Consider the following 26,727-nt stretch of genomic DNA (forward strand, 5'->3'; position numbering starts at 1 on the left):
AAAATGTGGTCCGAACAAACACTGGCATAGTGCTGCTTTGTCCTAGCTGAGACTTTGAAATATATGCAGAGAGTGTGTATAACTTGATAGCAAGAGGAAGCATTTTAACAATAAATAGGCAGTGACACAGAACTAAAGTTGGTGGCAAGACTTTGTCGACTGTCCTCAGGCATGTGGAAATCTGATGTGATATGCTACAAGTACTGAGAGTCAGAAGCTCATAGCTATCGAACAAGTATATCACCGGGTGACTCGCGTATAGAATGGAATCACAAGAGGATTTTAAAAGAATAACAATAAGTGAAAACATCTGATTAAAAATTAATACAATATTCACCTTGTTAATGCAACAATTTTACGACATGGCCATAACACACTTCTGCCATGTTCTTAAACTGAAATATGCTTTAATTTGAAAATGTATTTAGTGGAGTGGGGCTTTTAGTTCCTGCACAGATCCAGTGAGTGCTGCTGCACACGACGCTTTCAGCAAGGAGAAGGAAACATCTGCACAACAGACACACCAGACATGTTTGACAGAACAGCCTGTTTGGTTTGAAGTCTGTCCAACTCTCTCTGCAGTATCTGAACACAATAACAGTGCAGTAAAAGAGGGAGTTACTATCTCAGCCTGGCATCACTGACGTAAAGTAGAGTCCATGTTCTTCTGAGAAAATGACTCAAAGTCTCTTTGTAACACACACTCACACAGACTTAACACCAAAAAATGATCTTGAGCTGAGTCTCTGTCTAATCATTGAAGTCTTCCTTTATTTGAAATCGGGAGGAGAAGGAAAGACGCTTAGTTTGACTAATACAAACGACTATGTATGAGTTAACATATATTTGTGTATTCAAACATGAGTGCTGGAAAGTAGTTCTGATTGATGATCCTTTGTGGTTGTGTGTAACTCCTGAGTTATCCCTTTTATAGCACTGCATATAGATAAAATATAATATAAAAGATAACTCCATATAAACCTGTAGGGATGATTTCCAATGTGTCGTGTGTGTGTGTGTGTGTGTGTGTGTGTGTGTGTGTGTGTGTGTGTGTGTGTTTAGATGTGTATTACTGATGTTGTGGGGACATAAATCTGTTTATAGAGTCATATTGTGCTTAAAATTGTAAATTTGTTAACATTTTACTGTATATGTCAGGAGGCATGATATAGAAGTTCCCTGCAATGTTCGAGTCAAACACAGAAAGTACCAATGACCATTTTGATCAAATGTCTCCCTCTAGTGGTATTTTGTAAAACAACCTCTCCAAAATATTACAAGTGTTCACAGTGAGTTAATAATTTGTTTAACGCACATAACAGATCATTGTCAATATGTGTGCTTCAGGCAAAAACTTTCTGTTTACTTTCCCAAATCACAAACATTATGCAAATATAAATCTGCACAGAGTCAGAATCTCCATTAAAAAAACCTGAAGTGTAAAAAGAGTCAGTTCACAGCAGGCTAGCTGTTTCCCTCTGTTCCCAGTCTTTGTGCTAAGATAAGCTAACTGGCTCCAGCTTCACATTAAGTGTACGACCATATTGGTGGTATCAATCTTCTCATCTAATTCCAAGTATTACTTTCAAGTAAGTAGCATTTGTGGGTAAAACAGAGAGTTCAAGCTTATACATAAGCAACAAACATCTGACACACTAACTTGTGGTGTGCTGTAGATGTCGAAGAGAAAACATTCCCACAGAACAGGTAATTAAATATTGGGTGGCAGCGCAGGTTTCTGTGTAAACTGTGAGTGCTGGCTGGGTTCAGGCTTCCTGTGGTTTGCAGGCCAGGAGGTAGAAATACTTGACAGCCACCACCACCTCCGTCTCTGCAGAGGTCACCCTCATTACAGTCATCAACCTGGGGACAGAGACGCAGGAGACAGAGCACGCCTCGTTCAGTCAGAGGACTACAGGACAACACACTGTCACTGTGAGACGGTGGTTACCTCTCCCACATGTCCACTGTCAGGTGTGTGTGAGTCATGTGTGTGTGTCCTGTACTGCATGCATGCTGCCGTTCAGAGCTTACCTTTGGCAGATGTCTTGGGAGAGCGTGGCGGCTTTCTGCGGGTCGTCTCTCAGCAGAGCCTGATAGCTGGAGAAAGACTCCACCAAGCCCATGTAGCTGGACAGAGGCATGGGCCTTTTCACCCACACACACTCCTGCCTGTGAGTCATTGAAAACATAAAGAGTCAGTATGTACCCCTTTAGTGCTGGTTTTCCCATCTCAAAGGGTGAGAGAAATGCACATGTCAAATCTTCAGATATGCAACCTATGAATGTGTGGAACAGAGATCATTGACCAAGCAAAAGTCACTCACCACTCCTTGTCAGGGTAAGGGATAGATTCATAGGCCTCTCGGTACAACTCAATGGAGCTGGGTCCCAGGTGGGGGCTGCGATACGGTTGCAAGGCTGCATAAAACTGATAAAACCAACAAACAGGGAGTCATGAGATTGTTTATTTCCATCACTGTATTAATGGCATGACATATAGCATGAACCAGGTATGTTTTACGCACTGGTGTGTTTGTTTCAGCCTTTTAATAGTAACCTAACTGTGTGTTTTTATACAATCCATCCAGAATACATGCAACCTAACTGTGTGCCATAGAGCCAACTGTGCAACTTCATTGAGGTACAGTTTACCTAATAATTACCACTAGATGGTGCTGTTGTTCCTTTTTATTGATTCAAATCCATGAACTGTTCTGGTCAGAAAATCCACCAGCGTGTGATGTGAGGATGTGTCTGATGATGATGATCTAAACAAGAACTAAAGAAAAAAATCTTTGTCTGCTGGGACATTTGTGATTCATTTGTTCTGAAAGAATGATTCTCCTCAGTGTGAAACAGATAAAAACATATTCAGCACCTGTTATTTAGCGCCTAAGTTACCCTAAAAATAGACATTTTGACATGTAAGAGACAATCACAGGTGTAAACAATAAAATAAACTAGAAAATTCCCCCTTGGAAATTTTGAAAGGGACACGGGGTGCGTTCGAGCCGACAAAATTATCTACGTTTTAAAGTTTGAATGAAGTCTCTAGGACAAAGTATGGCCGAGCAGCGGACAATTGAAAAAGGCTGAAATTTGAGGAAATTTCCCCATTCATTTCTTATGGGAAATTTATCGCAGTTGTTTGCGTCTTACGTCGGCCTTCGATGGTCATAGCTCGAAAACCGTAAGAGATATCAAAATGTGCCGAGGGTCATTTGGAGCCGACAAAATTATCTACGTTTTAAAGTTTGAATGAAGTCTCTAGGAGAAACTATGGCGAAGCAGCGGACAATTGAAAAAGGCTGCAATTTGAGAAAACGGCAGATATCAGAGGTAGTCAGTCCCTGATTAATGAATTGCTCTCAGCTGTGTTTCTGTGGCTTTCTCCTTGTCTGTCTCTGTTGATCACCTCAGCTGTCTGTGTCTGCTTCTCTCCTCTGCTTCATGTCTCTGTTAACATGAATTAATGAACTGAATCAATAAACATGAATGGAGCTAATGCTAACGGAGCTAACAGAGCTAACACTAACTGAGCTAACAGCTAAAGGTGCGAATATAGCTAACGGCGCTAGCGCTAACAGAGCTAACTGTGCTAACAGAGCTAACAGAGCTAACGGCGTTAACAAGGGGGCGGGGGGATGGGGTTTTCATTATGCATTTGTCTGTGTGTGTGTGTTTATGTATCTGTCGTTGTGTGTGACTGCGTATGTGTGTGTCTTCGTCTGTTTGTGTGTGTGTGTCTGCTTGAACTACACAAGCAGCCCAACCAGCTCCTACATGGAGATGTGTCTGGTATATGTGTGTCTGAATGTGTGTGTGTGTGTGTGTGTGTTTGTGTGCGTGTGTAACTTCTGCCCCACCTGCTGATAATTACCTCTCTACCTCTCCCACTTTTTACCTGTTCCTGTTCAGTTTTGACGTGCTTGTTTTTAATCACTTTTTAGCTGTTGGTTAGCCCTGCTTGTGTGTGTGTTTGTGTGACTACTGTCTCAACCTTTTTGGCAAAGCGCTTGGTGAAGCTGAGTTTAACTGTTTGTTGGATGGAGATTGTTTTCAAACAATGCCCTTGTTTTGACTGAGCTCGTTAAGATAATCATTCTCAGGCTTGTTGTCCTGCAGATGTGTGTGCGTGGGTTATTGACCGGTGTGTGTGTAAATGACAGTTGCACCTGTTAAACTCCTCCCTTGAAAAGCGGCTTTTTCGCTGTCGGTTTCTTCCGAACAACTTGCGATTGTGTCAAAACCGTAGCTGCTATCAAAAAACCGATTACACTGTGAGATGCGGACAAGTCTGGGCCAGATGTACGTGTGTTTTATGTCCAGATATTCTTTAGAAAAATGACAAAATGGTCGACTTAAAAAGACTCTGCCACTCAGAGAACAGGAGTTTGTATTGTATGCAGTGAGATTTGGGTTCGGCGAACCTCCTGAACTAAATCCTCTGGTGAGAGAACCGTACCTCGTATCAGAGTGTACTATAGATCATCGGACTCCCGAGAACTTCCTGAGTCCGGCCATCTCCTCGTTTTATTCCTGACACAACAACTTTTCGTTTTATGGCGATCTAAAGACAGGAGGCATTTCTGCTTTGCTCACAAAACAGCTCTGAATTTTAACATGGGACTTAATGGGAGAACAGGAGGGCGCTGGCTGCACAAAACGTCTCACTATTTAAATTCAGTAAGTCTCTCGGCTTTTTCGAGGACATCACACGAAAGAGGACAAGTTTGTCTACAAAATGAGCCCAAAATTATGCGTGTAGAGTGTAATTTGTGGCCGTAGCGACGAGAAAAAGAGAAGATTTTCAGATCGTTTTTAGACTCTGTGCCACTCTAGCACGCACTCTAGCACGAACATTCCGCGCAATACACACCCATTATAATCTCAAAATTTCCCGCCAAACGATCACTGTCATTGAACAGTGACTGATCAAAAACTATAGGACCAATCAAAATGTGGATGAACACACCAATAGACCAGACTTGGGTCTACATTTTAAAGTTGAAATGAAGTCTCTCGGTGAATGTATGCCTGAGCTACAGATGTTTGAAAAACTCCAATTTCAATCTTGTTTTTTTCGCCCGTCCCATTCATTTCTTATGGGAAATTTATCGCAGTTTTTCGCGTCTTACGACGCGAAAAACTGCGATAAATTTGAGAAAAGTAATAGCACACCGATCCCGAACAATACGCACGTTTTGATATATAATTTGCGAGGGTTTTCTCAAAGCTGCGGGGCGAGTTAAGGGACGAAAACTTGGAGGAAGATGAAAAATAACTAGAAAATTCCCCCTGGGAAATTTTGAAAGGGACACGGGGTGCGTTCGAGCCGACAAAATTATCTATGTTTTAAAGTTTGAATGAAGTCTCTAGGACAAAGTATGGCCGAGCAGCGGACAATTGAAAAAGGCTGAAATTTGAGGAAATTTCCCCATTCATTTCTTATGGGAAATTTATCGCAGTTGTTTGCGTCTTACGTCGGCCTTCGATGGTCATAGCTCGAAAACCGTAAGAGATATCAAAATGTGCCGAGGGTCATTTTGAGCCGACAAAATTATCTACGTTTTAAAGTTTGAATGAAGTCTCTAGGAGAAACTATGGCGAAGCAGCGGACAATTGAAAAAGGCTGCAATGTGAGAAAACGGCAGATATCAGAGGTAGTCAGTCCCTGATTAATGAATTGCTCTCAGCTGTGTTTCTGTGGCTTTCTCCTTGTCTGTCTCTGTTGATCACCTCAGCTGTCTGTGTCTGCTTCTCTCCTCTGCTTCATGTCTCTGTTAACATGAATTAATGAACTGAATCAATAAACATGAATGGAGCTAATGCTAACGGAGCTAACAGAGCTAACACTAACGGAGCTAACAGCTAACGGTGCGAATAGAGCTAACGGCGCTAACGCTAACAGAGCTAACTGTGCTAACAGAGCTAATAGAGCTAACGGCGTTAACAAGGGGGCGGGGGGATGGGGTTTTCATTATGCATTTGTCTGTGTGTGTGTGTTTATGTATCTGTCATTGTGTGTGACTGCGTATGTGTGTGTCTTCGTCTGTTTGTGTGTGTGTGTCTGCTTGAACTACACAAGCAGCCCAACCAGCTCCTACATGGAGATGTGTATGGTATATGTGTGTCTGAATGTGTGTGTGTGTGTGTGTGTGCGTGCGTGTGTGCCTGTGTAACTTCTGCCCCACCTGCTGATAATTACCTCTGCACCTCTCCCACTGTTTACCTGTTCCTGTTCAGTTTTGACGTGCTGTTTTTAATCACTTTTTAGCTGTTGGTTAGCCCTTTTTGTGTGTGTGTTTGTGTGACTACTGTCTCAACCTTTTTGCGAAACTGCTTTCTGAAGCTGAGTTTAACTGTTTGTTGGACGGAGATTGTTTTCAAACAATGCCCTTGTTTTGACTGAGCTCGTTAAGATAATCACTCTCAGGCTGGTTGTCCTGCAGATGTGTGTGCGTGGGTTATTGACCGGTGTGTGTGTAAATGACAGTTGCACCTGTTAAACTCTTCCCTTGAAAAGCGGCTTTTTCGCTGTCGGTTTCTTCCGAACAACTTGCGATTGTGTCAAAACCGTAGCTGCTATCAAAAAACCGATTACACTGTGAGATGCGGACAAGTCTGGGCCAGATGTACGTGTGTTTTATGTCCAGATATTCTTTAGAAAAATGACAAAATGGTCGACTTAAAAAGACTCTGCCACTCAGAGAACAGGAGTTTGTATTGTATGCAGTGAGATTTGGGTTCGGCGAACCTCCTGAACTAAATCCTCTGGTGAGAGAACCGTACCTCGTATCAGAGTGTACTATAGATCATCGGACTCCCGAGAACTTCCTGAGTCCGACCATCATCTCGTTTTATTCCTGACACAACAACTTTTCGTTTTATGGCGATCTAAAGACAGGAGGCATTTCTGCTTTGCTCACAAAACAGCTCTGAATTTTAACATGGGACTTAATGGGAGAACAGGAGGGCGCTGGCTGCACAAAACGTCTCACTATTTAAATTCAGTAAGTCTCTCGGCTTTTTCGAGGACATCACACGAAAGAGGACAAGTTTGTCTACAAACTGATCCCAAAATTATGCGTGTAGAGTGTAATTTGTGGCCGTAGCGACGAGAAAAAGAGAAGATTTCCAGATCGTTTTTAGACTCTGTGCCACTCTAGCACGCACTCTAGCACGAACATTCCGCGCAATACACACCCATTATAATCTCAAAATTTCCCGCCAAACGATCACTGTCATTGAACAGTGACTGATCAAAAACTATAGGACCAATCAAAATGTGGATGAACACACCAATAGACCAGACTTGGGTCTACATTTTAAAGTTGAAATGAAGTCTCTCGGTGAATGTATGCCTGAGCTACAGATGTTTGAAAAACTCCAATTTCAATCTTGTTTTTTTCGCCCGTCCCATTCATTTCTTATGGGAAATTTATCGCAGTTTTTCGCGTCTTACGACGCGAAAAACTGCGATAAATTTGAGAAAAGTAATAGCACACCGATCCCGAACAATACACACGTTTTGATATATAATTTGCGAGGGTTTTCTCAAAGCTGCGGGGCGAGTTTGAGGACGAAAACTTGGAGGAAGATGAAAAATAAGAAGAAGAAGAAGAAGAAGAAGAAGAAGAAACGCGCGGGATAGTAATAAGTGACTCGGGGCTACGCCCCGAGTCACTGGCTCCTGCAGCTATTTCATAGCTGTAGGAGCCAGTGACTCGGGACGTTGCCCCGTGTCCCTAATGATGCCTGTGAGGGACTGTGATTGAGATGTAGTTTTAGGGTAAATATATAATTTTGTACACTAGCAGACAGCTAACAAGGCTGGAATCAAGACTTGAACTGATTTCTGGGTTAGTTTGCTGTCATGAAGTTACAGCTGTCACATTACTAACAGTCACGTTCACGTCTGTGTCCCAGGTGTTTTAACTGTAAACGTGTCTTTCTTCAAATTCACAAGTCCAAACTAAATGTTCAGTAATAATACAGTCGCAGCATGTGTGAATATTCTGTTTATGTCCCTGTACATGTGGCTGAGGGGGCATCTGTGCACATTTACAATGAGGTGGATATCCACGTAGGCACCTCTTTGCAGACTTGGTTGAGTGTGTGTGAGCAGCAGTCAGGGTAGCTGAGCTCCATGTCAATGGTGTAGTTGAGCAGAGCCAAGCAGCCACGGGGCTTCAGGACTCTGTGGGCCTCCTGGAGAAAGCGCGGCCGGTCAAACCAGTGGAAGGCAGACATGGCTGTCATCAAGTCCGCCGAGCTGTCAGCGAATGGCAGCTCCTCGGCCACACACTGTCTGAAGATGGAACAGCAGCAAAATCAGACCTCTGACCCGGGAGGACCGGCAATAACCCAAACATGAGCTTACAATGTGCGTTATATTGATCCAGAACACAACTGCTGACAGTATCCAGTAAAGTTTATTAGGCACCAGTTCTTGAATTCTTGACTCACTCAATGCGCTGTATAAAATTTCAGTCCAGTGCATAATTTTAAAAATAAAAATTAACTCCTATAATTTTTTTATTATGATAATTAGAATGATGAAATAACATTTTATCATAATGAGTTGAGTTCCAATAACTTTTTAAATTATTTCACAAATGACTGCTTCAGTTCAATATTATAGTTTACACAATTTATTCATATAAGTACTTTTTGCATAATTACTTTTTTATTGACTTAATACTGAACACTTTGGAGTTTCATATGCAGGAGTTGCATCCATCTGCAGTATTTCATTTAAAAAGACAGCCTCCAATTTGCTTACATTTTAGAAGTGCACACTGCTCTGGTCTGACTGTCAACTGCACTCTTTTTTTTTTTTTTTTTGTGTGTGTATATCTTCCAGGTCACAGTTCACTAATTGGAAATTTGCCCGGCACTTGCTGCTTCTATTCACATTAGGCTCTGCATAAACGATTCACTCCTCATAAAAATTAATGTGTGGCAGCAATATAATCCCCAAAAACAAAATGTCATGCATTAATATTCAAATGATAAGTAACAGGCTAAATTGCATTGGGAATTACTCATTTATTTAGGTTTCATCTGGTATTTAGTGGGCCTGCATGTACTGCACCTACAACCAACCCTGTGAGACATGCCAAACATTTTATGAGGCTTTCACTTCCCTGTGTTAACAGTGCATTTGTTCCATTGCGGAGGCCTTACTGCATGACCGACTTTCACCAGACAATGGTCACATTGTTCCTGCTTTGGCCAAGATTCAATAAAGTAGCTTACTTAGCTTAGCTTTTAAAAAAAAAAAACATCTCACCATGAATTTTATTAGGTGTAACTGATCTAACAGTCTTTGGCCAGAGAAGCACAGGACTTTGAATTAAGGCACAGGAGACACAGGTGCTTTCAGAATACATTCAGGTCTTTCATCTGCTGTGACTCCTGTAAAGCCAGACTAATTGATTTCTTACCTATAAGTAATGTTTGGCTCTTGAGCATGCTGCAAAGCCACCTCCACCTGGGCTGGACTAATGTCTGTCCCCACGACAGAGGCGAAGTGTTTGGCCAGCAGCACTGTGCCCTGGCCTGAGCCGCAGCCCACGTCCACTGCCAGCTCAAAGGGACCACCTTTCTGACAAAATATTCAACGCGTTAAATGACATTCCTTTAAAGTTAACTCTGCTGAGGCCATTAACGATGATTCCCTGCAAGTATTCATTATTTAAGTTAAATTACTACAAATATTTTTCCGCCTTTCCTTACCTGTTTTTCCAGGAAGTCAAGGACCTGTTGTATTAGATGATCAGATGGAGAGATCCTGTACTTCCAGTAGCAAGAGGCATGTTGTTTGCCTTCAAACAGACGGTAAGCCATAGCTGGTTGGTGCCTCTCTGAACAGCTGACCAGGCATACGCTTAAAAAGAGAGAATCTATCGAGTTTTTTTACTGGATATGAGGACCTAACTTCCACACTGAATAGGTACTACATTCCTTTCAGCCAGCAGTCAGACACCCACACACAAACACACACACACACATACAGGCACACACACAAGAGGGAAACAGTGGGGCGCCTGGGAACTGGGAGGTCCCACTACTTCCACTGATACGTGGTATGTTTGAAAATGAGGGTTTTTAAAGGGACAGCTCCAAAATAGGTTTGTTTTTTTTGTTTTTTTAATATAATGTGGCATCTGTTTTCTGTGTGTAATCGGTGCAATGTTTTGAATGAATCCATGAAAATAGTGTGAAATGGAAATCAAGGTCTAGCTCAAAGCTTTGCAAGGGGTCGGCTTATGGGTCATGTGATGGTATGTGTTTCTGTCAGAGCCAATCAGAGCCCCTGGAGATGATGTGTGTGTGTGTGCATTGTGAGTGCAGCGCTCTTCTGAATACACTGGCTGATTTCTTGTGTTGTATAATCTCAAGCTACTCTTTAAAGAAAGGTTTGTTACTTATTGTCAGTGCTGTAGAAATGTGATGGCCTGATGCGTGAAGCACAAATACGTTCTAACATTGGATGTCGGGTGACATGTGAACCTAAATCATCATATTTCAGAGCTTGTCAGTTTTCAAAGTTTTTATTTGTTTCAGCTAGTCTCCAACACACACAGTGTATGTGTATGTGATATTACACCAGGACAGATGATGCTGATAATCAGTTAGAGTGTTGCAGTTTTACTTTAACACTGCAAGTCACAGGGACTTTAATGCATAAACAATTAAGTGTTAGATTTTTAAAAATTGGCCAAAATGGATGAAGTGAGTGCCAGAATGTTTCTCATTAATTCCTAATTGGAGTTGAATCCGTTGTATTTCTCATTATTTGTTGTTGGAAAAAGTCAGCCACCATCTATGTCATTGAGAGCTTGGCTTAAAAAAAAACTTCTTATTTAAAGCAAAGCATCTAAGCCCCCCTTCTGAAAAAAAAAGTGACATTTCAAAAGAAGGTATTTTTTCTAGTTATGTAATCTCACAGTGTGCACGCAAGGCTGCAAGGGATCAGCTGTTCGATTGGGAAACGTTTAGAGAGATTTTAGTTTTGCTGCAAAATGAAGCCCACGTTAAGATCAGCAAAATACAGTAGAGGTTAAATATGAAGTCATTAGTAGACAGATGTGTATCTCAGCATACCAGCAGATCAGCTGTAAACTAACATTCAGGACTGGTCAAAGTTATTAGTCAGCTGATTTATTCAGGGAAAACAAGAGTTCTGCTGAGAAAAGCGCAAATTAGGTTTATTTAGAAATATCCACATCGAACAAGCTCTCGAAGAACTCCACACGCACTTCCACCATGTTGGTTATTGTGGTTTTGAAGCCAGGACGCAGAAGTAGTCCAGTTCCTGCTCTATTTCAGTGTCAGGAGACGTGACTCCCATCTCCTCCAGGAACCTGTGAAGCAGCGCAGCGATTGATCATTCAGCACTCAGCAGAAAAAACATCCACACAGTTCATGTTCACAGAATGGATGAATGTGTGTGTGTGTGTGTGTGTGTGCGTGTGTGTGTGTGTGGATAGGTGACCTCTTTTGAGTGCTGAGCAGCAGGTCTTCAGCAGACTGAGGATCTTTCTTCTTGTAAGCTTGGAACATGGAAAAGGACTCGATGAAACCCACCAGGTTCCTCACAGAGATTGACGAGTTCACCTTTATACCCTCGACCCTGTCGTATCATGAAATAAACATATATTATTACATGCAAAGACGAATAAAAGGAATGCCGTAACATAAAAAAGCTGTGGTAGATATGGTGTGATCAGGTGCAAAGGAGATGTACAGGTTGTGTGTTAACTACCTCTCTTTATCTGGAAAGGGTATTGCTGAGTAGAGCTCTTCCAGTTTACCATCAGCTACAGCCACCTGACTGCTAGTGTACGGCAACAGCACCTGCTTCACCTGAAAGTGAACATATATTGAGTGCTGTGGACACAGAATAACCCTGGACAGATTCAGACCACTGAGCTAGACTGAGATCAGGACAAGCACCGGTGGAGCGCAGCTAATGTCTCGTTTGCTTGCTTTGTTGTTTCAGATGCTGAATGAAAGTCGAGGAGGTGAAGCAGAAAGCTGTATTGAGTTTAGAGCGCTGCTCATAAATTCAGAGTGTAATATAAGTAGTATCAGTGGCCGTAATTGCAGTCAGAATGATGCTATTGTGATTATTGTCATGAATAATTTCTCTCTCGTTGCAGCCAGTGTGCTTATCAATCAGTTATTCATTCATAGCTTCACACTGATGAGAATGGACGTATGAGAGCATATTGAAAGTGTATTAATATAGAGCACCGACACTTTTAGCGCCACATATTACTGCAGAGACGTGTTGCTGTAGAATATAGCAACTGCCAAACCTCGGTAAGTTCACCTGTGCTGAAAGATGTCAGCGGTGAATGTAGGTGCAGAGCTGGAGATGGGGTGGTTCGCTTAGCTTAGCATAAAGACTGGAGGCAGAAGGAAACAACTAGCCTGGTTGTGCAGAGTTTCAAATTTAAATTTAAACAAAGTTGTATGTTAAGGGTCAATAATGACAATATCTGGTTTTAGGAGGAGTAACTATGTCCTGATGAATCTGCCAAATGCTTCTGTGCAGCGTCTTTGGCTACAGCACAGGTTGCCAGATTTGGCCAGTGAGCACATGTTGGCATGACGATGCTAAACCTGGCAACCAGGACTCTGATAGACAACACACAGTACTACCAGGAACAGGTGTTCAGATAATTGAACTCTAGACAGAGCTAGGCTAGGCTAGCTGTTAACCCTGTTTCCAGTCTAAGCTAAGCTGATCGCTTCCTGACCCCAGCTTTGTGCCTGAAAGAAAGAAAGTAAAGCAGATTTTTCCCAAAAAATGTTGAGCTGTTCCTTTAAACCCAGAGAAGGGGATTCTGCTGCTCTGTGTAAATCAAACTTTGCACTGCTGATAAGGTTTAATGAGCCTCTTGTGAAAGTCGAGGTCTAAGTCTACACCCACCTCGTCATAAATGTGTCTGAGTCTTTCTCCGCAGTCCTGGTAGCGAAGTGTGGTGTCATGGTCACTGAAGCCCAGCAGAGCCATGCAGCCAAGAGGCTTTAAAACCCGACCGGCCTCAGCGAGGAACCTCGACTGATGGAACCAGTGGGCTGCCGACGCTGCCGTCAGCAGGTCAACAGAGGCATCTGGAAAAGGAAGCTCCTCTGCTGTCCCCTTCCTGCAGGTACAGCGGACAGGACACGCTTCAAACTCCAAAGTCGTGCTTTGTTGTTTTCAAAGAGCGATCGCATTCACGCACACACACAAGCGCTGCTGACACACTCCTACCTGTATGTGATGTTAGGGTACCCCGGCACGGCTCTGGCCTCCTCCAGCTGATGCTCACTGATGTCGATGCCCACCACTTCCTGGAAGTGTGGGGACATTAACCGGGAATTCTGACCTGTCCCACATCCCAGATCCACGGCCAGCACATGTGGTCGCCCCTTCTGAGGAAGTTCACAGATAAATCCATTTTTTGTTCCATTATGTAGACATAATGCCTAATAAGGGCTCTGTACGTTCTATGATAACAGAACTGTATATTCAGAGTGTATCTGGTTATGGCATACCTTTTTATCCAGGTACTGAAGAATAATGTTCTTGAGCTCGTCTGGAGGCGTGAAGCGATACCTTTGGTAGATGGAGGCATGATCCTTGGCCTCAAACAGCCGGTACGTCATGGTAGTGTTTTCTTATTCTTCTCTTTCTGTTTCTGTTGCCAATTCTGCGTTCACCGACCTCAACTCCACAGCAGTCTGCTGCGTTGGTCTTTCTTCTCTCTCTCAGTCTCCTGTGTTGTTTGCTTTCATTCAGTTTCCTCACTTTCAGCCTGTTTTACTTTCAGCGCGTCTTCTTATGTTGCAATTTTCTTTCCCTGCCGTTCCTTTGCTGAAGCCGGACATTCACACACTCTGCACTCGTGCCGCAGAAACCCCTGACCCTTCACCTACTTAAAATAAAAAAGTGAGTTGCAGAGTGAATCAGTAAGCAGTCTCAAATGTGGGAGTGCAGAAAGACTGGGAAAGTTGCGGAACGCTCCAAAAACACCTGTTTGGAATGTTCCACAGGTAAACAGCTTCATTGGTAACAGGGGATTTTTACGATGCAGCATCTTTTCTTATTAAAGTTCTTGCATTTTAATCTAGACTGGTGTTGCTTAAGTGGTACGGTGGCCCTGAGAGCTCAACATGCTGCAGCTTGAGAAAACACATGCAAATTGACAAAACACAAGCAAATCAAGAAAACGTCTTGAACAACTTTACAACATAAGCGCAGAAATTAGGAAAAATGTTGCAAAGTGCAAAACCACTAAATACAGAAACGCTCCAAGTCGCACAGATGAAAACAGAAATTGTTTCAAGGTGACAGTAAAATACAGCTTGTTTTGCCAGGATTTCTGACTAATGGAGTCAGCTCTAAGCGGCTCTGAGTTGTTGTAAGTTGATATTTTCTTCTAATTTCTTTGTGTTCTGTTGATTTGCATGTGCTTTACACAGTGTGTTGGCCTCTCAGGGCCCCCGTAGTTCAGACACCAGTTTTAGTCTGGGGTCAAAGCTGCATTAAAAGCTGCATTCACACACAAAATCTCTCCTCAGGATATCTTTACTAATCTTTTTACTTCATGTGTCATTTATGGTTTGCGAATGGACATTAGTGTGGGGGTGTAACAAAATAATCTCTGCTCAAAGGTCCACTTACTAGCTTTTCAAAGCTTTGAACTGTCTTCACTCAGTCGGGGAGTGTTTTTAGGACGGGTTATGATATATCGATACGATAATCTTCACCGTCCTGTCTGCAGTGCTTCTGGCTGTGCTCATAGATTCAGATGATCAAATTCGCCCTGTGACATGCAGGTCATGGCAGTCTCTGCGAGAATGTGTGGGGTCACCAGGTCAGTTGTCTCGCTCTTTCCAAACCACCGACTAAACCTGCTGCTGGTTACACTTGTGTCTTCGTCAAACTTTGTTTGTTTCGGTTTGGTTACCAGGGACGGCTCTCCACGGCAGCAATACCTGTTTAATTGCTCTCCAGGGATGATGGAGATAATGACCTGTTGACCATTTCCAGCATAACCGTTCTACCTTAATGACCTTTGAAAAGTGTAGCATCCACTGCCACACCCCATGGGATCTCATTAGTCTTGACATCATCAAACGCCGCATCAGAGGCATTGAGCTAAACCCATTTTGATCACATCTGACATGTTTTTGTATTTCTTTCTCTAGTTTACAGTGACACTATTCCCCAGGCTGTGTGTTTAAACACCTGTGGAGGATACACTGGGGGTGTCAAGACAGTGGTGGGCATTAAAGAGGGCTGAGGGACTAATAAAAGTCACTACAGTATCCTTACATCATTCAGGACACGTCCTGTGAGTGTGTGTGTGTGTGTGTGTGTGTGCGTGTGTGTGTGTGTGTGTGTGTGACCAGCTGTTTTGAAAAGCGTGTTGTGGTCTACAAGAAAAGCAAAAGATTGCGTCAAGTGTGTTTTTCTTCTGATCCCTCTGAGCAACTGATTGGTACACGGGCGTGTGCAGAGGTTACTGTAAGACACTTTCATGAAGTTGCACCAATACCCTGTTGTGAGCTCTACAGGTTTAAGCAATTCTTTGATAATTGAGAGACTAAATTGATCATATTTTGTTTGTCTGCTGGATCTTAATTTATGCCTATGAGCATGTTTGTGTTATTAGATAAACAAACCACTGTACATTTACAAAAACACACTTTCACGTCAATAGACAAACTCATGTTAAGCTGGTTAGGCCAAATAACACTTATAGCATTTGTTCATCCGTTTTTGAAGTAATGTCAGACACCAGAGTCTGATTACACTCTATTGAGTTCTGGCAATAATCTATTTTTTTGTTTTTACTGTCAACAGATTCCATGAACATGACTGAACTGATCCTGCTTACGTGTATTGTTTGTACTGTATAATCCACTGTGCCACAGTTTTATTATTTATTGTCATGGAGCTACAGTGTTGGATTGTGTGACATGTTCCTTCATCACGATGAATATGGGCACTGTGGTTTATTCTGAGTCAATCACACACACACCGGCCTGCTGCTGTATGTACTCACTTGTGCAGTCCGCGTCTCGGCCCTCTCTGACGCCAGTATGTCACCCACAGTCGAGCGAGGTGATTTAGAACTCGCCCGTCCTCCCGAGGAAAATAGCAGTGTCAGTCATCTCAGCGAGTCGCCCCTAAACAACACATGTTTACGCTCAAGCGACAAAGCCCTCCTGCCACTGTAGGATTTATGACGGTGGTAAAGAGGAAGTAAGGTGGCAGGCAGGCGGTCAGCCCCCACCCCTCACATGACAGATTTTCTGAAATAAAGTACAAGCTGTTAATTGTAAGTTAACTGAAGTACAAGAAGTATAAGAAGTATAAGACTGAGCCAGGATCAGTGTCCTCTCACCTCCCGCTTCATCTCATTCAGGCAGTCACTGCATGCATTAAGACCCTCTGACTTTCCACAATAAATCAGGTACATGTCATTTTCATGTCTCTTGGTCAGGACCCCTTGGCGTCACTTTTTGAGGCACCGGGGACCCCCGTGGCATCATTTTTCAATGTCAAATTACAACAATAATAATAATAAAACAAAGGAAGGGACAAATCAAAATGTTTGACCCAAGAGATTATTCATCCTGAGGGGAACATGAGTGCCTAGTTGTTGAGAAATTTCACTTAAAACAACAAATGTCAACCTCATGGTGGCACTAGAGTGAAAAATCATCATAGGAATGAATGTCTGTACCAAACATTACCTTGATTAGACTTACGCTGCTAGCATTGAGACATCACTTTTTCCACACACTCTCATGAGATGAATTAATTTTTATTATTTTATAGATTATTTTATGCTTTTGCTGCTTTATGTTGCCTACTTTTGTTTGTTTTTTGATCTTACGGTTGCTTATTTTTGCTTGCAGTATGTATTTAGGTGAGATTTCTTCTGTAGGCCTCTGGGGGTTTCTAAATCTTTTACTGTTAATGATATTAATCAGTAGCTTGTGATGTCACTATGCACAGATCTCTGAATCGTGGCTGAGACTTCTAATCTCACTTGCAGAATTCATTGTGAAAGCAGAGACTTTAACTTATTATGTTATTTACTTTCGGAGCAGTTCTAATGAGGATCAGCAAGTTTCATCGTCAAAGCCATGTGCATGTCATGGCAAAGACAAAAAAAAAAAAAAACTTGCGTTAATGATGGTGTTTTGGCACCTTCGCTTTTCTATCCTAAACCCCCAAAGAGCGATGACTCCGGTGACATAACTGTTTGTGACAGTTTAAGAGGCTCCTTCTCCTTCAGCTGCCGCAGACCACACGGGCAACTCCAGGAACATCAGTGGATGTTGTTGCTTGTTGATGACTTCTGTGTGTTTCTTACTTGCTCATAATCCTTTTGCATCATTTGTCACTGTGGAAATCTCTCTTCTCTCGTTCGGTTGAATTACTGCCTCAATTAATGTGAAATCCGAAGGATGACCGAAGGGACGACATGGGGCTGCAGCTGCATCGCAACCGCTGACGGGATCCTGTCAGACTTTCTTTGCTCGACAGCTGCATCAAACGATCTGTGGTGCAGCCTGTGGTAAATGGAAAATAGCACTTATCCCCTTTATTTTAACCTAACGATGTTTGTGAACATAGGCAGCTACATCTACCCAACTACTGTCTTGTGTTTCCTGTTGTACACTTTTATTATCTCAGCTAATCTTGTCATAATAGTGGTAATAGCACGAGAGAAGACTTTACACCAGCCCATGTATATTTTTATTATGTGTCTGTCTGTCAACTCGCTGTACGGCTCTGCCGGCTTCTTCTTGAGATTTCTGAGAGACCTCCTGTCTGATACTCATTTGATCTCGCGGTCAGCTTGTTTCACTCAGATCTATGTCATTTACACCTACGCATCCTATGAGCTCACCCTTCTAGGCATCATGGCATATGATCGGTATGTTGCTGTATGTCAGCCTTTGCATTACCACAACAAAGTAACCTCCAAGCTGGTCTCTAAGTTGGTCACCCTTGCATGGATCTATCCGGCCTTTTCTGTTGCAGCTTGTGTTTATCTGTCCTCCAGACTTCCATTATGTGGCAACAAGATACCAAAGGTGTTCTGCGCCAACTGGCCTGTTGTTAAGTTGTCATGTGTCTCCACTGTGATTAATAACATTGTCGGCATGCTTGTGTCCACGAGCACAGTCTTTCTGCCCCTTGCTTTTGTCCTGTATACATATGCACGAATTTTCCTTGTCTGTAGGAAAAGCTCGATCGAGTTCAGGCGCAAAGTCATACAGAGCTGTCTGCCACACATCATTACATTCGTCAATTATTCCATTACTGTGTTTTGTGATGTTGCTCTCAGCAGAAATGATCTTGAAAATCTGAATCCATTTGTAGCTGTGATTTTATCACTTGAGTTTGTTGTGATTCCTCCCATTGTGAATCCCCTCGTGTATGGCCTGAAGTTACCGGAAATTAGAAAATTTATCTTAAGATTGTTGACACCCTCGAAACCCAACAAAGTAAGCCTTAGAAATAAGAGTGGCGTAACTCAACTGCGCTGTTTCACCAAGTGACTGATCTTATCAAGAATTCTCTCTCTCCTTATTACACACCTGGCTGCAGCACTGATGTGTGTCATAGTAAAGGGAATCAACACTTGTGCAGCTCATTACATTGCTTTATCTGTAATTGAAATACAGTTGTTGGCACTTATTTTAACATTGATATGAAAGTAATTTTTCTCTTGATGAATTTCAAACCATCCTAATCACTTCCACTGTATTCAGTGTTGTAACCAAATAAAACATAAAAAAGACGCTTGAATATTTGGTGTTATTTAATGAAACAAAAGAGTCACTGGGGGAAAATGACATTGTGAAATCAAAACTGCTGTAATTAAATACAAATGAGCTGAAATAAACCCTGTTATTGGGATCATATGTGCAATGAATCTAAGAAAAAATAGAAAAAGTGTTTTGCTTAGCAATAATATAACTGTGGCAAAGAGCGTTAAAAATACCTTGTAGTGCAAGAGGAGTGGATTCACAGCAAGATAAGATAAGATAAGGCTTTATTCATCTCACAATGGAGAAATTCACTCTTACAGAAGGTCTACAGAACACACAAGGGGGGGTGCAAACGGCAAACTGAGGTGCAAATAAGAACAATATGAACAACAGGGTGCAAAATAAGTACAATACAGGTGCAAACAAGAACAATAAAGGTGCAAATAAGAACAACGGAGCAATGAATTACAACTGTGGAGGAGGTAGATGTGGTTGATAAAGTGACACTGATTCCAGGTATTAGCAGATGCAGGGGTTATTGCACATAATAACAATACAATAGAGTTGTATAGTCTGACAGCAGAATGAATGACCTGCGGTAGCATTCCTTCCTGCACTGAGGGTGCCCGAAAGAGCTGCTCAGCTCCTCTCTACAGTTCGGTGCAGTGGGTGAGAGCTGTTGTCTATGATGGCTGTGAGCTTGGCCAACAGCCTCCTCTCACCCACCTCCTCCACAGAGTCCAGTGGGCAGCCCAGGACACAGCTGGCCCTCCTGACCAGCTTGTTTAGTCTCTTCCTGTCCTGCTCTGTGCTGCCCGGGGCCCAACAGACAACAACATAGAGGATAGCAGAGGCTGCCACAGAGTCAGAAAAAGTCCTGAGCAGGGGTCAACACACTCCGAAGGACCTCAGTCTCCTCAGAAGGTGCAGGCTACTACTACTACAACTATGAAACTGACCAGTAGTAAGCAGCAAAGTCACTGTTTTATCAACAATAAATTAAGGGTGGACGTGGTGGAGAACTTGTAAAATGCAGTGTAACATACAATAAAACAACTAACAATGTGCATTAAAAGGGTGCCAGGTCTAGTCCCAGTCCAAGTCCTAGTCCCTGGGACAGACCTAGATTAGGGGGAATTACATGGTGTGCACTTCAGGGTGCAGTCCAGGCAGTGATGGAAGAAGTAAAATTCTAATATCACGCTGTAAAAAAAAGCTACATTTCAAGTAAATGAACTTCATTGAAAATGCATCATATTGTTTTACTACGTTTTCATCTGTTGTTGTCAGCATCCCATAACCATCATCAGTGTCTGGACTCCATCAAGAAGGTATCCTATAACACTCGCTTATACTTCACAACCCCTTTAAAATATGATGACGTCACAGTGGGGTGTAATCGCTTCACATTTCTCATCTTTATTATGCGCATTTCAATGAAATATTTGTTGCCCTTAATGAATTCTCTCTATTGAAATTGAACAAGAGATGCAAATAAAATTGGGGTTCTGTGAGTTCACTCGAGTCTTTTTCCCAGTTACAGTGGGGTGAAAAACATAATTGCTGCATGGGTTATGATAATGGAAACACCACAGCTGCAGTGAGGTGGTGGGCATGGGTAGCAGGCATAGTCCAGGTTTCTGATCCTCAGTTCTGTGCATTGTTGTTTAGGCAACAAAAACACTTGAGTTAAGGTTGGGAAATATTCAGATTTCCATTGAATGTTAAAATATAGGTCATGTTTGAAGTCAGATTTTTTTGTGTACTAAACCAGACCACAGTCTTTCCTCCACCTTATATACAATACACTGTATAAATACATTGCATACAATGTAATACATTGTAATACAAATACATTGTATGTATGTGCTTATATATTTTGGTAGAAAATGACGATAATAATAAAAATGATGATACATTCAGAATCAGAAAATCAGTAATTCATAGAGGCACCGTTTTATTTTTTTAATCCTTGTTGTTTCCATCTGAAAGTCAAGGCGGACGCGTTTGTGAACGTCATTTGCGATTGCTTCAGCGATGATTGGTCTGTTTGACTCCTCCGGGCTCTGCTGCAGTTGTCAGAAAAAGGACTGACTGTGGGGAAGTGAGGACAGAGCAGCGCAGGATGTGCAGCTCTCAGATGATGCTCTGATAGCTGGTGTTGTGGGAAGTTTTATGAGGTGAGAGTGATCACGCTTCTGTTGGGGAAATTTACAGATGATGGAAAATGATTCACTTGTCACGCTGTTTACTCTTTCAGGTTTAAATTTTTCTTTAGAAAACAGAATTGCCCTCTTCGTGCTAACTTTATTGTGGTACTTAGTTATTCTTTTGGGAAATGGTTTGCTTATTTTTACTATTATTATTGATAAAACCCTCCATGAACCCATGTATATCTTCTTGTGTAATCTATGCATCAGCGGCCTGTATGGAACTGTCGGCTTTTACCCAAAATTCCTTCTGGATCTGCTGTCATCTCATGTAATTTCTTACGCCGGATGCATGCTGCAGGGTTTTGTGATACACTCATCAACTTGCTGTGATTTTTCCATCTTAGCTCTGATGGCGTATGACCGCTATGTGGCTATATGTCAACCTCTCGTTTATCATTCAGTCATGACAAAATGGAGAGTGTCCATTTTTGTGCTTTTTTCCTGGATTTTGCCTCTTTACTGTATGGCTATGAACTCAGCAACATTAGTAGGATCAAGGCTATGTGGCTCACACATAAACAAGATCTACTGTGTCAACTGGATGATAGTTACTCTTGCTTGCTCACCACCCAAAGCAAACACTGCAGTTGCATACTTTAACATTTTGTTTTATTTTGGACATTTTCTGTTCATTTTGTGGTCTTACGTGTATATGATAAGAACGTGCATGTCCTCACAGGAGGACCGGGTGAAGTTCATGCAGACGTGCTTGCCACATTTTATCTCTTTAATCATTTTTGCGACAGCTGTGCTTTTAGATCTATTGTACATGCGATTTGGGTCAGCTGGTTTATCTCAAGACCTGAATAATTTTATGGCAATTGAATTCCTGCTTATTCCTCCGATTGTGAATCCACTTGTATATGGATTCAAACTCACTAAAGTCAGAAACAAAATTTTGCATGTAATTTGTATTAAAAAGTTGCAAAGGGTCATTTCATGACTTTTCAGACAAGTGCATTGTTTAGATTTAAAAGTGGAAATGTGATGAAGCGAATATTTATTTCTTGTTGTTAGTTGAAACAATTGGCAAAGGAGATTGTTGTGAATGCAATATATCACAGGGACTCCTTATTTTAACACTGGAGGTATCTTATCTGTGTGTCACATAAGATATTTATCTGCTTCAACCACTGCACATATTCTCTTACTCTGTGTTCACTGGTCACATGATGACAGAATGGTTAGTGCTGCACATGTTTTGTCAAGGGGACCCTCGATCTGATGTGCAAAAGGATTTTTGATTTCTAAATGATCATGAATTGACACTTACTGAAACAAGGCTTTTTTTACTGTAACATGCAGGCACATGACACTGCTAACAATCATATACAATCCAATAAAGTACATAAAGAAAAAACACTATCTGCAATTATTTTCTGAAGTATTATATGTCATATTAGCTGTGAACAAGGCCATTGGTTCATCTTTATAGGCAAACCTTTCAGTGTTTGTGAGTCAACCCAGAAATGCTTTGTTTAATATAATAATAATATAATTATGCACAACCCTGAGTCTTAAAAAGTTGGAGCGCTGTGTAAAACATAAATAAAAACCAGAATGCAATCATTTGCAAACAGAGTGTTTTTAAAAAAAAATGTTCCTGAGCCCATGTAATAACATACTTCATACAGACACGTGTTCACAAAGTGGTGAACCTCGCTCCATCCTTGTCTGTGAACGACTGAGCCTTTCCAGGATGCTCCTTTCATACCCAATCATGATACTATCACCTGTTACCAATCAACCTGTTTACCTGTGGAATGTTCCAAACAGGTGTTTTTGGAGCGTTCCACAACTTTCCCAGTCTTTTGTTGCTCCTGTCCCAACTTGTTTGAAATGTGTTGCTGTGTCAAATTCAGAATGAGCAGATATTTACAAAAAAACAACAAAGATGATGAGGTCAAACACTACGTAGATTCTCTTTGTACTGTTTTCAATTGAGTATATGTCTATATATAAGGATTAGCAAGTTATGACATTATCATTTTGTACACTGTGCCCCAAATAGACCCCTTTTGAGCATTGTTGCTTAACCAGCTACGAACAGGCCTCAACATACTGCATACTGAGCGCCTTTGGTTGTGAACTACCAAAAGAAGAACTGAGTTTTACCTGAACACCAGTGAGGCGGACTCCTCCTCCACGGTGGAGCTTTGCTCATCTTCTACAGTGTCAGCTAACTTGTACTCGCTGGTTTGAAGCTAAACCATGCAGAGAGAGCATTTAACTCCAGTTAAGTGCAGACTTTGCTGTGCACATTTTTGTGACATTATTATTGTTCATCACAATCTCAATGAAAAGGAGTTCCTCACTATCTGCTGCACTGTAGTTTGCTCAATATGGCTGCTTTCTTTAAACCTGAACATTGCTTACAAGCGTTGCACATTGTCAAGTGATGCTAAGCTCTGCTGTTTGCTCTACTCAGATTGAACCAAATCTGTTGTAAATCACCCACTAAACTAAATAAACCTCTAGCTGCAAAGCACCCAAATTATTGATATGATTTGGCTAGGCACTAAGAAAGAGGAACAACTAATTCCATTTCAGAAGTCATCTGAAATTGGGATTTTCAGCTTTAGGTCATCTTCATCAAGAAAACTCTCTCCATTGCATTGTGACCATGTTATGACATGATAACAGCTAAAAACCTCACAGGGTGCACATTGCACAAAGATTGTGATGATATTAAGACACACAATAACAACAACAACAAAAAACAGCACATCCTCTCTGCAGAGACACTCTGAACATGGATGTGTGAAGTGTGGTTGAAGATGCTGTGGAATGAACCTGGTCTCATTCCCAGAGTGTCATATACTGATGTTTTGTTTTTGATGTTTTGGCATCTCATACAGATCGCATAGTACGGGTTGTGTGCTCACAGATTGCAGCAAACTGATACTTACAATTGAAAGCTCTTCCACACCGTTGATTGGTCAGTCTGAATTCACGGCTCGTGTGCTGCTGTATTCAGCCAAGATATTAATAACAGTGAGATGAGTGAACAGAGACTGGAGGATGGGGAAACCCAACAGGAGAAGGAAAATACAAGGTTTTCTAACCACAATGGATAATGTGTCTGTAGAAACTATGTTTTTTCTCTCTGGCTTAAATGAAACAACAAACTACCGAGTTGCTCTCTTCTTTCTCACTTTGCAGTGTTACGGTTTGGTTTTGCTGGTAAATATTTCTCTTATTGTGATCATCATCTGGGATAAAAAACTGCATGAACCAATGTATATTCTGTTGTGCACTTTTTGCGTGAATGAACTTTATGGGACGGCAGGTTTCTACCCCAAGTTTCTCTGGGATCTGCTTTCTCCTGCTCATGTCATCTCTTATTCTGGATGCCTTATTCAGGCTCTAGTAATTTACTCATTTGTCTGCACTGATATGTCCATTCTAGCAGTCATGGCGTATGACAGATATGTGGCGATATGTCAACCGCTGCAGTACCACTCTATCATGTCAAAGCAACGACTCATTAAGTTGGTGTGTTTCTCTTGGTTAACACCTTTCTGCAGCACGGTCATAAATATTTTTCTGACATCTAGATTACAGTTATGCAGCCCGTATATTGCCAGACTCTTTTGCGTGAACTGGGTTATTGTTGAACTTGCTTGTTTCCCAGAACAAACTACCGGTAGTGGAGTAGTTCTATACTTAACAGTAATCATTTATGTCTTTCATGGTTTTTTTATAGTTTGCTCCTACATGTATGTCATTAAAACTTGTGTAAATTCTATTGAAAACAGGGCAAAGTTCATGCAAACATGCGTGCCACATTTAACCTGCTTCAGCATTTTCCTGGTGACTGTAGTTTTCAATGTCATGTACTTGCGATTTGGTTCAAAAGATTTGCCTCAAACTGTTCAAAACTTTGTTGCAGTAGAATTTATCGTCATACCTCCGATCATGAATCCTCTCATTTATGGTTTCAAACTGACCAAAATTCAGAACAGAATTCTGGGTGTTATAAATTTTAAAACCAAATAATTTTTGTCTTATCATGGAATGATATTTATTAAGTATCTTTATGTATATTAATTAATCTTAAAGTCATATTTCTAATGCACTTCCTTAAAATATGCACTGCTAAACAATTTGTAATATCCTCAGACTGAAGAAAGGAGGTTTTTTTCACATTTAGTAAATGCGATCTTGGTAATCCTTGAAAAATATCTTTTTCTGTCTCTGTTATATGTGCATTATACACGCTCATCTCCTGTATTAAATATCTGTTTCTGTATCCTCACTGCACAAAATAAACTATGATGAACAGGTTGCAGGTTCCATCTCTTGCCTGTGTCCATGTGCATTAGCCTTAGTTCTGTGTTGACTGTGTAGCTGCTACTGAGATACAGGCTTTGTCAATATTCGTTACTAATTAATTCTTTTAGCTGTCCGAAACAAAATTTTGCATGTAATTTCTATTAAAAAGTTGCAAAGGTTCATTTCATGAGTTTCATGCAAGTGCATTGTTTAGATTTAAAACTGGAAATGTGATGGAAGGAATATTTATTTCTTGTTAGTTGAAACAATTGGCAAAGGAGATTGTTGTGAATGCACCTGTTTGTGCTCTTAATGATCTTCATCATGTTTGGACAGCACATCCTCTCTGCAGAGGGTTTTGCAGCCCGTACATTTCCAGACTCTTTTGCGTGAACTGGGTTATTGTTAAACTGGCTTGTTTCCCAGAACAAACTACCGGTGGTGGAGTAGTTTTCTACTGAACAGTAATCATGTCATCATACCTCCGATCATGAATCCTCTCATTTATGGTTTCAAACCGACCAAAATTCAGAGCAGAATTCTGGCTGTTATGAATTTTAAAACCAAATAATTTTTTGTCTTATTAGGGAATGATGTATGTACGACCAAACCGTTTGTAATATCCTCAGACTAAAGAGAGGAGGTTTTTCACATTTAGTAAATGCGATCTTGGTAATCCTTGATAAATTTCTTTTTCTGTCTCTGTTAACAGTGCCAATCACAGATATGTGCATTATACACGGTCATCTCCTGTATTAGATATCTGTATCTGTATCCTCACTGCACAAAATAAACTATGATTATCCACGTGCATTAGTCTCATGCATCAGTTGTGTTGACTGTGTAGCTGCTGTTGCTGCTGTGAGATACAGGTTTTGTCAATATTCAGTAGTAATTAATTCCTTTAGCTGCATTTAAAGTTAAATTATGTGGCTGATGGTATAAATGCACATAATGAAGTTCCTGTGGTGCTAGGGGTCAGTCCCTCCCTCTAGCAGACTTGGATTTCTCAGTCTGAGTCAGAAAATTGTTGGCAGGAGACTCTGACATTAGAAATGAAACACAAATCGAGAGGGGAAATGATCATTGCCCTCTTGACTTCCTCACAGGACTTTGTGCTCATTAACAGATGAATAGCATCCCCTGCTGGCAAACTGGATCTTGCTTTCTTTTTAACCTTCATCTATTCAGGCAAGTTTCACTGAGAGGAAGCTTCTCTTATGCAGGAACACCATCACCACATTCACACCTGGAAGCTGCCCAGTACAGCCACAGTCTCACCTGCTGGCCACTGAGCAAGGGCCTTGCTCATGAACACATCAGTGGTGGTAATCAGGGAGGGGAAACACTGCTTCTTCACTTTCCCCACCCAGATTTATCAGCCGATCCCGGGGGATTGAACATTTAGGTCACAAGCACCTTCTCTAACCTTTAG

The 26,727-nt window shown here is 41.4% G+C and overlaps 5 protein-coding genes across 5 annotated transcripts; 3 read left to right on the forward strand and 2 right to left on the reverse strand.

Moving 5' to 3' along the window:
• Positions 1 to 749: 749 nt before the first annotated feature.
• LOC121616255 (putative methyltransferase DDB_G0268948) lies at positions 750 to 10,051 on the reverse strand. The gene is made up of 6 exons (XM_041950965.1): positions 9,745 to 10,051; positions 9,453 to 9,613; positions 8,098 to 8,314; positions 2,328 to 2,431; positions 2,035 to 2,172; positions 750 to 1,863 (listed from the first exon to the last, which is right to left on the reverse strand). Exons 1-6 carry the CDS (start codon positions 9,853 to 9,855, stop codon positions 1,767 to 1,769), a joined length of 828 nt encoding a protein of 275 aa, XP_041806899.1. The 5' UTR covers positions 9,856 to 10,051; the 3' UTR covers positions 750 to 1,766.
• Positions 10,052 to 11,185: 1,134 nt separating this feature from the next.
• Positions 11,186 to 13,892, reverse strand: zgc:162396 (uncharacterized protein LOC555292 homolog). The gene is made up of 6 exons (XM_041951328.1): positions 13,561 to 13,892; positions 13,277 to 13,437; positions 12,950 to 13,166; positions 11,777 to 11,877; positions 11,507 to 11,644; positions 11,186 to 11,375 (listed from the first exon to the last, which is right to left on the reverse strand). The coding sequence occupies exons 1-6, from the start codon at positions 13,669 to 13,671 to the stop codon at positions 11,285 to 11,287; spliced, it is 819 nt and encodes a 272-aa protein (XP_041807262.1). The 5' UTR covers positions 13,672 to 13,892; the 3' UTR covers positions 11,186 to 11,284.
• Positions 13,893 to 17,238: 3,346 nt separating this feature from the next.
• On the forward strand, positions 17,239 to 18,676 carry LOC121616510 (olfactory receptor 6N1-like). The gene has a single exon (XM_041951308.1). The coding sequence runs from the start codon at positions 17,605 to 17,607 to the stop codon at positions 18,589 to 18,591; it is 987 nt and encodes a 328-aa protein (XP_041807242.1). The 5' UTR covers positions 17,239 to 17,604; the 3' UTR covers positions 18,592 to 18,676.
• A 2,345-nt stretch (positions 18,677 to 21,021) lies between these two features.
• On the forward strand, positions 21,022 to 21,960 carry LOC121616369 (olfactory receptor 49-like). Its single transcript, XM_041951106.1, has one exon. It carries the CDS (start codon positions 21,022 to 21,024, stop codon positions 21,958 to 21,960), a length of 939 nt encoding a protein of 312 aa, XP_041807040.1.
• Positions 21,961 to 24,086: 2,126 nt separating this feature from the next.
• On the forward strand, positions 24,087 to 25,016 carry LOC121616360 (olfactory receptor 142-like). Its single transcript, XM_041951097.1, has one exon. The coding sequence runs from the start codon at positions 24,087 to 24,089 to the stop codon at positions 25,014 to 25,016; it is 930 nt and encodes a 309-aa protein (XP_041807031.1).
• The last annotated feature ends 1,711 nt before the right edge of the window (positions 25,017 to 26,727 follow it).

Source organism: Chelmon rostratus, chromosome 13 (assembly GCF_017976325.1).
Source record: "Chelmon rostratus isolate fCheRos1 chromosome 13, fCheRos1.pri, whole genome shotgun sequence".
In the NCBI taxonomy this organism is placed as follows: domain Eukaryota; kingdom Metazoa; phylum Chordata; class Actinopteri; order Chaetodontiformes; family Chaetodontidae; genus Chelmon; species Chelmon rostratus.